Source organism: Mus caroli, unplaced genomic scaffold, assembly GCF_978045245.1.
Source record: "Mus caroli unplaced genomic scaffold, Mus_caroli_1 scaffold_5, whole genome shotgun sequence".
NCBI lineage: Eukaryota > Metazoa > Chordata > Mammalia > Rodentia > Muridae > Mus > Mus caroli.
In genome coordinates, this window is record NW_028227260.1 from 84,297,016 (window position 1) to 84,309,266 (window position 12,251).

The following is a 12,251-nucleotide window of genomic DNA, read 5'->3' on the forward strand; positions in this document are numbered from 1 at the left end:
TGGAAAAGGGTTGGGAACTTAAGGAGAAATGGAAAGTATACCTTCTTGCTTTATAAATATGCAATTTCTTCATAATAGGGCCATATTGTCACTTCTTTTAGGAATTATTTTTTTCATTACACATTGGGCAAAGACTCACTGTGTTAAATGACATATTTAATGACAAATTTATTGTAACTGGAAAGCAGTGTTTGCACAGTGACCTAATTATGAAGAAGAACCAGAGTCTCTCTATCCTCTTTGTAGAGTCCCAATGTCTACCAAAGATCCTAAGATATCCAGAAGGGAAAGTATTGCTCATCTCTGTCAACCCTCAGGGACAGTTACTAAAGTCATACAGAACATTAATGTCCTACAAAGCACAGCTTGGAAAAATTTCCTCTAAGGAATTCTAGAACTTACAACATATGAAGACACCATGAGTTCTTTTAATTGCTACTAAAGGATTTTTAGCTTTTGTAAAATTTATTTGTCCTTGGTTAAAAAAAAAAAAGTACAATTCACAATAGAAGCTCAAATAATGGAAAAAATAACCTAGAAAGCCTTCCTAGATTTTTGAAAAAGCAAGAGATTAACAAAATTTAGATGCTAGTATTCATCAACAAGTATTGTAATACTTTCTTGATCACAGACATAAAGAGCTTGACATGGAAACTCCAACTATATAATTACATGCATTTTTATATTACTTTGAAGAGCACAATATGTGAAACAATTGAAGTTATATTGCTCAAATATCTCTCTCGGTTAAGTTGCAGGAATTAATATTTAAAGTAGGAGGAAGCACAAGATAGTTTAAAGGAGAAGGAAAATACAGCCTTCTCATTTTCTCATTTGCACTTGGATCTAAGACGACAGAAACAACTTGTTTGGGCAATGAAGACATCAGGGAGAAACAGCAGAGAGAGTCTGTCTGTCGCATCTGACAGAAAAATGACTATTGGTCATGCAGTTTCCCAATGTGAGTGACTGTATGCACCTATAAAACATTCTGGTCATAATTAAGGGGAAAGAGAGAGAGAGAGAGAGAGAGAGAGAGAGAGAGAGAGAGAGAGAGAGAGAGAGAGAGAGAGCGAGTGCCTGTTGGTGGGTAAGTGCATGGTGCATGGTTGGTGAGGTTTAGAAATCACCCTCCTACTATTCCTAGTAACCTAGAGACAAGCATGTATTAAACCAACACTTCTACTGCAACCTTAATATGACTTAAACATATTTATTTTATTTATTTTGTAGTGATGATGTTGCTTTTTTTTGTAGACATCACCTGGAGAGAAAATAAGTGACTTCCAGATGCCCTGCCACAAACATGGTTTTGAGGTGACACTTAACTTCTTGTGCAACTTCCTAGTTCAGATTGATAATCCACATGGAAAATCCTACAAATCAAAACAACCTTTAACTCTATAACGATGTAGTTAGACATTTGTCAGGTAGAGAACATCTGCCATGACTGTAGAGTAGCATTCATAATACTGGATATAGTAGTGAACATTTTGTGATAATCTTAGTACCAAAAGTCAGAATTCTCTTAGTAAATTTGGCATAGCTACAGAAGGAATTTTATGGTCAGTTATTAAGATTATGAATTGATAGAAGGATATGTAAACAGGAGTATTTTAAATCCATTAGTAAGGGGGAAATCAAGTCATAAAACTTTAATTTTTCTTTTCTTTTTTTTTTTTTTTTGAGACCAGGTCTCATGGTGTATTCCTGGATGATCTGAACTTATTATATAAACTAGTATGGCCTTGAACTCAAGGTGCTCCTGACCTGTCAGTCTCTGACTCCAAGTCCTGGAGTATCATGATTTTTTATTTTAAATTCTTATCTGGTTTGAAAGACAAAAGAGGCTGGTGATACAGCTCAGTAGAAGAGCACTTGCAATAGCACACCAGGGCACTGGGTGCTATCTCTGGATTAGGAAAAGGGAAGAAAAAGAAAAAAGAAAAAAAGAAGATGACCTTGGACTCAGATAGACAAATAGGAAAAATATAAACTAAAATTTGGAGAGAGGTGTATCTGAGTAGTGAGATTTTCCTGTTTGTTCTTACTGTTGTCTAAATTGTTCTAGATGGATGTATATGATATTTGAATTTAAAGAAGACAACATGAAGATTCAATCCATATTTAGTCTCACTGTCCTATTTCTGCAACATGCCTTTAAACATTTTAGTATATTTTTACACATATAAGTGGAACGTCTACGTATATTTTGATTTTCCATAGGAATATTCAAAAATGTTCTGATGTCTAGGAATGGTCCTAGTCAGGCAGTTAGGTCAGTTCCTTTCTGACTGCACATGGCCACAGGCTTGACCTTTCAAGAAGGTATCATATGAAATGCTTTGGAAGGTGTGAAGATGCTTTACCTAGTTCATGAAAGCTCAGAGCTTATGGCTGACATTCTACCACCAGAGACTCATTCCCCCAAGGCTTATAGATTTTTACCCTATTTAAATGCAAATAACCCGGGAAAAGTATACATTAAACTTTACCTGTCATCTGCATTAAATGAATAACATATCATTTTCTGGGAGTAGAGTTTAATGGGGAAGATATGAGAATGTAAGGGCAGGTGTAGAGAGAAGGAAGTATGAATGGATATACATGGTATCTTAGAAGTAATTAATATTCATAATAGCAATATTTGTATTTATGGTTTATGAGTCACCAAGAAGCACACTATCACATTTAGTTTTAATTGAACTAAATAGATTGGCTGTTGCCAAGACAATCTTCAGTCTTCATGATTTTTCTAGCAGAATTACTAAACGCCATAGTTCCACTCATGGAGGATTGAATACACCTTTAACTTTCCCACTTCATCTTCTAATCATGTGTGGTATTAAAAGATTGTCCAAATAACTAGAGTTAGAACAAGTCAAGAACTTATGATGATTTCTAACTTAACACACACACACACACACACACACTATATCTCTATCTATCTCTATATCTATCTATCTATCTATCTATCTATCTATCTATCTATCTATTTATCTAATTTTCATAGAAACATATAACCATAGAGATATTAAAAATTACCAAACTAATTAGAGGAAAACAGTTGCTTGTAATTCAATATTCATTGTTATACTAATAGAATGTTCCAGTAAAACTTTCCATAAACTAAAGCTGTCTTTCTTATAAAACATGTAATTTTTACTATTGATATAAAAATAATGCAATTGATTACAAAATCCAATGAACCAATTATAAAAACTGGTAAATAAAAGGGAACAGTAAAAAACAAACGACAAAAGAGAAGTCAAAGTGATTAGAGTGAGAGAACAATTGGAGATGAAAGTATTTAGTGGCTTTGCTAAGAACTTTAGCTGGGTATGTTATCACATGTCTGTAACTCCAGCACTTGGGAAGCTGAGGCAAAAGGATAGTGAGCTTGAGGTAAGTTTCAGGTACACAGTGAGATCTTGCCTCATAAGAACAAAGGCTAGGGATTTAGCTCAGTGATATAATGGTTGCTTAGCATAAATAAGGAAGGCACTGAATTTGTGTCTAACATAGAAAATAATTATAGAAGTGGGAGTGGGGGGTGGGGGACTTATGGGGTAGCATTGGAAATGTAAATGAAGAAAATACCTAATTAATAAAAAAATTAAAAATTAGAAAAAAATCAAATAAACAAACAAAGAAGAAGAAGGAAAAAAAGAAAATAATTATACTCGCAATAACATATATTGAGGGATGATATCAGGATTTTATAATGCTCACCTTTATGGAGTGAGTTGTGACTATGGGATATTCAAAATATTATTGAAGTCAGTACTGGAGAACATATTGCAGGAAACAATTCTGTTTTAGTTGATGATTAGAAATAGAGTTCAACTATACTGCTAGTGTATTTGACAGAGATTACTGTTAATTCAACACTGCCCAATGTTTAGCTAGTAATATACACTGAAGAGGTTAAATAGGGAACAATGAAAGTGACTTACTGGAAAGGAAGTGCTGGGATGCAGGACCAAAGTCCCTGTGGGCTTCATGCAGCTGTCTGACACGGTCCTCCACAGCCACCTGGGAGGAAGAGAAGAGAAATGATGTTTTCTCATCACTTTTTAGGAGGAACAATTAAAACACTGTTTCCTTTATGGTAAGATGTTTTGGGTATCTAAGGCTAAGAAAAGATAAGCAACACTTCACAACTCTGGCTTTAATAATTCCTAACTGTGAATGCTCTCCAATGCTCATTTTTAACAAACCAAGGTCAAACACAATGAAGTTGCTCTATTTTGACAGTTTTAAAATGATACTTTTTATAACTCCCTCCACTGGAAATCACCAATAAAGTGCACAATCTAATTTGTTTTACAAAATAGTGGGAAAATTGTCACAAGTTATTATACTGAGTGTTGATAGAGGCTTGCAAATACATATTTGGCTTTGGGTCATAATTGATTGTTTTTGATACTAATGATTCTTGTTAAATTAATTTTAGTAAATTATTAGTGGTTATCGAGTTATAATTAATTTTTAACAACAAACAATCAAAGATTGATGATAATTATTAGTCAAGTGCCACACACCTGAAATTTTAGCACTTGAGGTGCTGAAGCAGAAAGGTCCTGAGCTAAAGCTATCTAGAGCTACATCGTGTGACCAGTCTCACCTCAACAAAAGAAAACAAAGCATAATGAAACAAAAACCACAGTAAAATTTAAGATTAAAAAAATTGAGTTGGGGAGATAGTTCAGTCAGTAAAGTATTTGTGTCTCAAGAGAAAAGACCTGACTTTGACAATATCTAGAACTTATGTCAATGGCTCTCAACCTTTCTAATGTTGTGACCCTTTAATAAAGCTCCTCATGTTGTGGTGACCCCAACCAAAAATTATTTCATTGCTACTTCATCATTGTCATTTTGCTGCTGTAATGAATCACAATGCAAATATTTGAAATGTGATTCCTGTGAAAGGGTCATCTGACCCTCAAGGTGATTGAAACCCACAGGTTGAGAACCATTGACCTAGGTAAAATCACTGGCTGTGACAGCACGTGTTTCTAATGCTAGGTCAGGGGAGGAGACAGAGAGAGCTCTAGGATTTTCTGGCTAGTCAACGTAGCCTAATTGGTTTTTCCAGGCCAAAGAGAAACCCTGAATCAGAACAGGTTGGTGGTCCTGAAATTGACACTTGAAGTTGTTTTAGGTTCTCATAGGAATACACACATATATCTACATGTACACGTACACACACACACACACATTCATCCATGTAAACATACACACATTAAAAAGTAGAGGCAAGGCTTAAATTTGTGGTCAGGTAGGGTGGGTAATGAGTTAAAAGAAAATTTCGGGGTTCAGTTTTCAGTGCATTTAGAAATGATAATATACCCCAGGCAGCATGGAATGACTTGCCATTCTTTTTCTTCCTATTAGATTTTTCTATAATACATTTACACAGTGTCCTATTTAAACTTATTGAATTCCATTCTTGGTAGGGAAAGGGGGAGACCTTTTGGAAGTTATGAAATGATAAACCTTGTCATCTGGCATTTCACCAACTTAGTATTAGTCATGGCCCCAGGCACCCTCTTCATGACTCCGGATCTTAGTTTAGTTGTCAACAGCCCATGCTAAACAAGGATATGTTCAGAGCTTGCCTACAGGCACCAGAGTTTAGGTTCTTGTGCCGTGGAGAATAGTCCAGAAATAAAGCAGTTCTCAACTTCATCAAGAAGTCTAAACTAATGTCAACCCTGACTTCCCAGTATCAATGAAATATCTAATATAGATCTCAATGAAATATCTCATGTAGATCTAGGATGTTTTTTAAACTCTTTGTTTTGCCTTGTCTATCTTGAGATGGGATTCACTAAGCAGGGTTCCAAAACAATGCAGGATTTCCCTTACTATTATACATAGGGAAGCACTAGAAACAATTTCAGATTTGTCTGCCTGGATTTAGAACTTTGCTCTGCAAGCCATCCTCTATCTGCTGAGTCAACCAAACTACCAGCTGTCCTCCAATGTTCCATATATCTAAGGGGTTTTTATACTGCCATTGTTTTTACCCAGAACATTTTAACCACCTTCTCTCCCACAGCTAGGATGCTAGGGTTTATATGTTTAATTTTCTATCTCCCAGGTGAGAATTAATTGCTTCCTCAGCATGCTCAGAGCACATGGTTTATACATGGGGCATTTGTACAGTACCATCTAGTAATTATAAGGAAATGAGTGTCTCCTAAAATAGAATCTGAACCTCTTGGTGGTAGGGGCTCCTCTCTGCATGTGTCTGTCTCCACTCCTCCCTTTACATGGCTCTCTGAACCCTGTACAGAGTATGTGATAGCAAAGATTTGTTTAATGACTATTTGACAAAATAAATGGAGAGAGACAGAGACAGAACAGCGAGATATGAGAGAGAGAGAGAGAGAGAGAGAGAGAGAGAGAGAGAGAGAGAGAGAGAGAGCAAGAGACATTGGAAAAGAGAAAAAACAATGATTATATAGCTGTGGTAGTCAATTTTATGCTTAAACTTCATGCTACCAAAATAAACATTACTTCTGAATGTATCTGTGAGGGTATTTTTTAAATTACTGTTAAAAAATAAAATTGGAATATGGAATTTGTGATTTCAGCAAAGTAGATTGCCTTCTGCAAAGTGGGTTGGCTTTATGTAAATCAACTGACTAACTGACGGCTTGATACTGTTTGTTTGTTTTTTGGTTTTTGTTTTGTTTTGTTTTTTTCTGTCTAGCTCACCTACTTCAGCTTGGACATTGATCCGTGATGAAACTAAGATTTACTCTTTTGCCTTTGAACTTGGATAGGTTTGCTATCACCAACTGTTCTGGGTTCCTAGCTTGCTGACACAAGATCATGAAATTTCTTAGTGTCCATAGATATGAGCTAAGACCTTCCAAGCAATTTATCTATCACCTCTCTCTGTCTGTTTGACTCTGTCTCTGTCTCTCTTTCTGTACCGTCTGTTTGACTCTGTCTCTGTCTTTCTTTCTATATCATCTATCGACCTACCATCTATCAACTCCCTCCCCAGTGAGGTCCTAGAGAATCCTGATTAGTACAATGTCTCTAAATTGTCTCCTATTATGGCTAATTAATGGAGAGGAAGAAGGTATAATGAACAGGGTATCATATACAACACAAAATGGCCAACATTTGTTAAATGCTATGTGTATAGCAATATGAATTGAAATTCATTCTTCACAATAACTTAATAACAAGTAATATTACTCCAAAATTTTATTGATGTAGGAACTGACGCATGGCAGGCTTAAAAAGGAACTTGCTTGGACCAGGTAGGCTGATGCATACCTATTATTCCTTGAACTCAAAAAGCTGAAGGAGAACTGCAAGCTCCTAGCAAACCTAGTCTACATAAAAAAATATAAAGCTAGCCTAGGCCATAGAGCAAGAACCATCAAAGCAAAACAAACAAACAAAATACTCAATAAATTGCTGTTGAAGCTTAATACGTGGGAAATTAGCAGTGAGTCTACTATTCAAACTTGTTCTGTCTAGCTATTGCTCTTGTGGAAGATTAAACTAGAACACGGTAGATATTTAGTAAGTAACTAGATTTTAAATTTCTATTTTGGTATTAGGGGGTACCATGCTGTGGATTGTGTCCAGTGCCTTAAACATGATAAAGAAGTTCATTATCGTTGAGATACATCACAGACTATAAATGTCTTCATGTTTCAATCAACTAATTTATAAAAGACCAAATAAAGGATGTGCAGCTATAAATACTTAGTCATTAATTAATTTTGTGATTCAATATGAGGTCTCTTCTTAGTCTTTAAAAACATGATACCATAAGCTTACAGAGAAAAAGCTATGAAAGAACACATATAAATACATGCTTGAAATATATAATTATTTTAAAAATTTGAATGTATCATTTTATGAACAAGTAAATCAGGAGATGAATGTCAAAGTTAGGAAATGGAAAGAATATTGGATAATGATCAGAGATCCTTTTTCATACCATTAAGAAATCCTCAAGAGAAACTGGGCATGGACTATGAGTGTGTAGTAGGCCAAGTCCCTTAGCAAAAATGGTGGTCACTGTTTAGGGACCAGATAGCTGTAACACCTGAGTCAAGAGTCAATTACAGTTCCTCAATTGTTAAAGGTTATGGCTAAAAAATTCCCATATAAGGAGAACAAAAATGGTAATTTCTAGTATACACCCAGTATTGTCAAGAGGTGAAAATAAGATCAAAGTGAATTTCTCTCCCTATGACTCAAACTTAATAAAAACATACAAGGAGAGTCAAGTTTAAAATGTATCTTTTACTGAAATGAAATATTCACAAAACAGTTTTAAAATAACTAAGAATTAAGCTTATTATTTTTTTTAATTTACAGATTGTCACAGGGGAAAGGTTCTGTGTAGCTTGACTGCAAATTGACTAAAGAAATGATTGTGAGAAAGACAAGTGTGAAGGAGACCAAAGATTTTACAAGCTGTAGCTTCTTACCATGAAAGCACTTTATTCTGTGAGCAATTATTTGTGAAAAAATTGATAAGCTTTTGAAACAATAGCTCAACTACATTAGAATTTTTGAGCTAGCTGTTTTTAAGCAATATGAAATAATATATGCAAACCAGCAGTCAGAAACAGAAGGTAGATACCAGTACCTTGCATTCAGACACTTTTAACTATTCTCTCTGTTATGTTTTCAATTTATGTGCACTTGTTAATATTAAAAAGAATATGTATGCATTAAACAAAGGTTGTAGTTTCTGTTCTTTCAAAGCTTAACTCACTGGGAAGAGAGACATGGCTAAAAACTCCCTTTTAAGACATCAAGTCTGCAGTGACCAGTTAGAGATTATCTCAGTTGACTGAAATTGGAGTGTTATATGCAGCAACTATCTTAGCATTATATTGAATATCAAAGAAGGTACATAGTGCTCAAATTTTGTCTGGTTTGAACCTGCACAGGTCTTATTTGTGTTGTCAGTCCTGTGAGCTTATATGTGCATCAGGTATGTTGTGTCTGGAAGATGCTGGTTCCTTGGAGTCAATTACCACTTCTGGCTCTTTTTTTGGGGGGGGGGGTTCGAGGCAGGGTTTCTCTGTGTAGCCCTGGCTGTCCTGGAACTCACTCTGTAGAGCAGGCTGGCCTCAAACTCAGAAATCCACCTGCCTCTGCCTCCCAAGTGCTGGGATTAAAGGCATGCGCCTCCACCGCCTGGCCCGGCACCACCTCTGGCTCTTAGTCTTTCTTTCCCTTCTGCATAGATCCCCGATTCTTGAGGCAAGGGGTTTGTACTGAGTACTCCAAAAGGAATTGGGTAAAGGAAGAAATATTATCAAAACATGTCTTACAACAAAAATTTTAAAAATAAATTTAAAATGAAGATACACAGGAGTATTTTGCCCTTGATCTTAGCCAAAAGGCTGAGAAGCGACCACAGGAGTATTTTGAAGGAAGGATTCATTTGAATACTAGAGCTTCTTTTGATTTGTGTTTGCAGGGCTGAGGATAGAACCCAAGGCTTCACACCTGTTCAGTTAGCAAGTGTTCTCATATTGTGCCACTCTATACCATGAGCTTAATTTTTAAAATAGTTCACTTCTTGATTTCAAATCTGGGAGCCTGGAAATAAGGCTACTAGAAGAGGAACTAGTAGTATATATGTGCAAGAGTTCATTTGAAATATGAGACTCTTTACCTAACAACAACAAAAAGTTCTATAAGTCAACAAAGGAAGAATAAGGAAGGATGAAAAACTAAACTGAGGTAAAAGTGAACTTAAGGAGGTGGGTTGATCAGAAAGAGTTAAAGGAGTGTAAATGAACTTCTTTAAAGAGACAAAAGGAATAGAATTTCCTCTGAATTAATAAGTCATGCCCCTTGTTTCCATTTTATAACAGTAATAAAAGTAAAACATCAATCTGGAAGCATATATCCTATTTGAACTATTTGATCATAGACCATGAAAGCTTAGAACTGGAAGAAACCTTATCTATTGATACACAAGGGTCTTTTCTTTAGAACTAGCCCAGATGGGCAAAATACTGCCATCTGCTCTGTGAGTACTCATAATCTAGTTTGCAGCAATTCTTCACTAAATGCATGCCAGGGGAGATTAAAAGGAAAAGTCTTTTTATATGCTCTGTGAGGACAGGGACATAATTTTATTTCCTGGGCAATCTCCAGATAGGAGCACAGTGCTTGCTTAGAACAGGTGCTTACCTCGTGCTAGTTGACTGAATTAACAGATATATTATTCTTAAATCTTTACCACAACAAGTATATTTAAAATAAACATTTTCTTTTTCAACATTCCTAACACAATACTGTGGAATATCTGTTTTCTTTTCTTCCTTTCCTTTCCATTCTCTCCCTTTCCCTTTCCCTTTCCCTTTCCCTTCTTTTCCCTCTTCCCTTCAATTTTATGATGAAAGAGAAAAAATGTGTTTGTTATATATAATCATTATATTCTTCTTAATTACAATGTTAGAATTGGAAAATATTAATGCAACCAAGTAAAAGGCAACCTCAAAGCCCAAATTTCTCCCAGATTGTTAATCTACATTGAACACAATCATATTCAAGAGTTATGAAGGGTAGATATTCTTCTTTGCTTTCCATTTTGATGGGTTTTATATAATGTGCAGTTTGTGGATATCTTTTATAAGTCCAGTAAAAAAAATGTTTCCTGGGCTTCTATTATGTATTTAATTTTGCTTTATGTGGTGTCAAGGATTGAACTCTGGGCTTTGTAAACAAGAGGCATGAGCTCAGCTACCAAGGTATCCTTAGCTCTAAAAGGGAAACAAAACAAAACAAAACAAAACAAAACAAAACAAACTTCTTCTCTACATCCATTCAAAAGATAATTACTGGAACACAGGTTCTTCGTCTATGAGACATGAATGCTATCTTGTTCACAGTTTAGCATAGTGCCCAGAATATAAGAATTGCTTAGAAAATTTTACCGAGGGAATGAATGAAAGTGTTGAATTCCTATAATCTGTTTGTCACTGTGCTAAATATGAATACAGTAGAACTCAAAGTGTAATTTGAGAGAAAATGAATGAGTACCAAACCATCCAACAAATCTTAATTCTCAGCTCTTTTCCATGGCTCAGTACATCCCTGTGTGAATTTGAAGGCCCTCTTGATTTCTTTGTTATTTTCTCTAAACCTGCCAAGAGATTTTTAAAAAGAAAAGAAAAAGGACAGAGATAAACAATTACTGCTCTTTGAAAACAGTATTATCAAATGTGTTGCTGACTTTGTTTTAAAATTTCAAGGGCTTCCACTTTTTCTTGAATTGCTGGTTAATCGCATTTAAGCTATTGTCTTCTTCTCTAAAGCTTTACAAGTGTCATAGTTAGCACCAGATGAGGAAATTGCCTTGCTAGACAATGTGCATTCTTTCTAATGTTCAAGGGTTCTTTCTGATACCACACAGAAAGCATGTTTACCATAGGCCAGGAAAAATAAATATTTACTAGGTTTGTGCCTTTCCATGGTCTGGCTATTAGTTGTCTTAAAGCTTGATGAATACTCACACCCATGGGAGAACCATACCAGAAACCTATACTAATGTAGCTATTAAAAATAAAAGCAACAAAGCAAAATAAAACAAAGCAAGTATCATCCCCAACTCTTCTTTTATTGTGAGGATAGTGAACAATGCCCTCCCCCATATACCTGTAGACTTTCCACAATCTACTTATGTCTTTGTCTAACACTTTTGCAATCTATAGTTTTCTGTGAGTTATATATTTGTGTCAGGGTGGACCTATGTATTGCTTACAACTCCTTTCATGTGTTAGAGTGCATACCATCTAGCTACTCTTTCCTCCTTTCAAAAATCAGACCATGCCTCTCTCAAGCTGTATTTGTCCTTAAGACAGAGATTTGATAAGAAAACATGTTGTGCTGTGGCTTTGAAGTTATTCCCCCATATAGCTGCAAGATAAGTTTATGATGGGCTTGTGAGATGGCAGAGTAGGAAAAGAGACTTACTGTACAAGCCTAGTAACATTAGTTTGATCCTGGAACTCAAAAATGGAATAAGGGAACTGAGCCCATAAAATTGTCCCCTGACACCACACATATGCTTATGCACATACATTATAATCATACACACAATAATAATGGATAAATGCTTTTAAAATAAATTTATGGGTCTGAAGAGATGGATGAACAGTTAAGAGCACTTGTTCTTTGAGAGGTCCCAGGTTAAGGGCCTAGCTTTCATATGGTGGTTCAAAACCATCTATACTCCAATTCTA

The 12,251-nt window shown here is 35.5% G+C and overlaps 1 protein-coding gene across 3 annotated transcripts in view; it reads right to left on the reverse strand.

Annotated features, from left to right (window-relative positions):
- Positions 1 to 12,251, reverse strand: part of Dmd (dystrophin) — a 2,436,643-nt gene that overhangs the window by 273,705 nt on the left and 2,150,687 nt on the right. For all 3 annotated transcript variants that reach the window (XM_085838134.1, XM_085838135.1, XM_029473188.1), the window contains exon 61: positions 3,957 to 4,035. In XM_085838134.1, the coding sequence (XP_085694260.1) occupies positions 3,957 to 4,035 (79 nt within the window). The remainder of the gene's footprint in view (positions 1 to 3,956; positions 4,036 to 12,251) is intronic.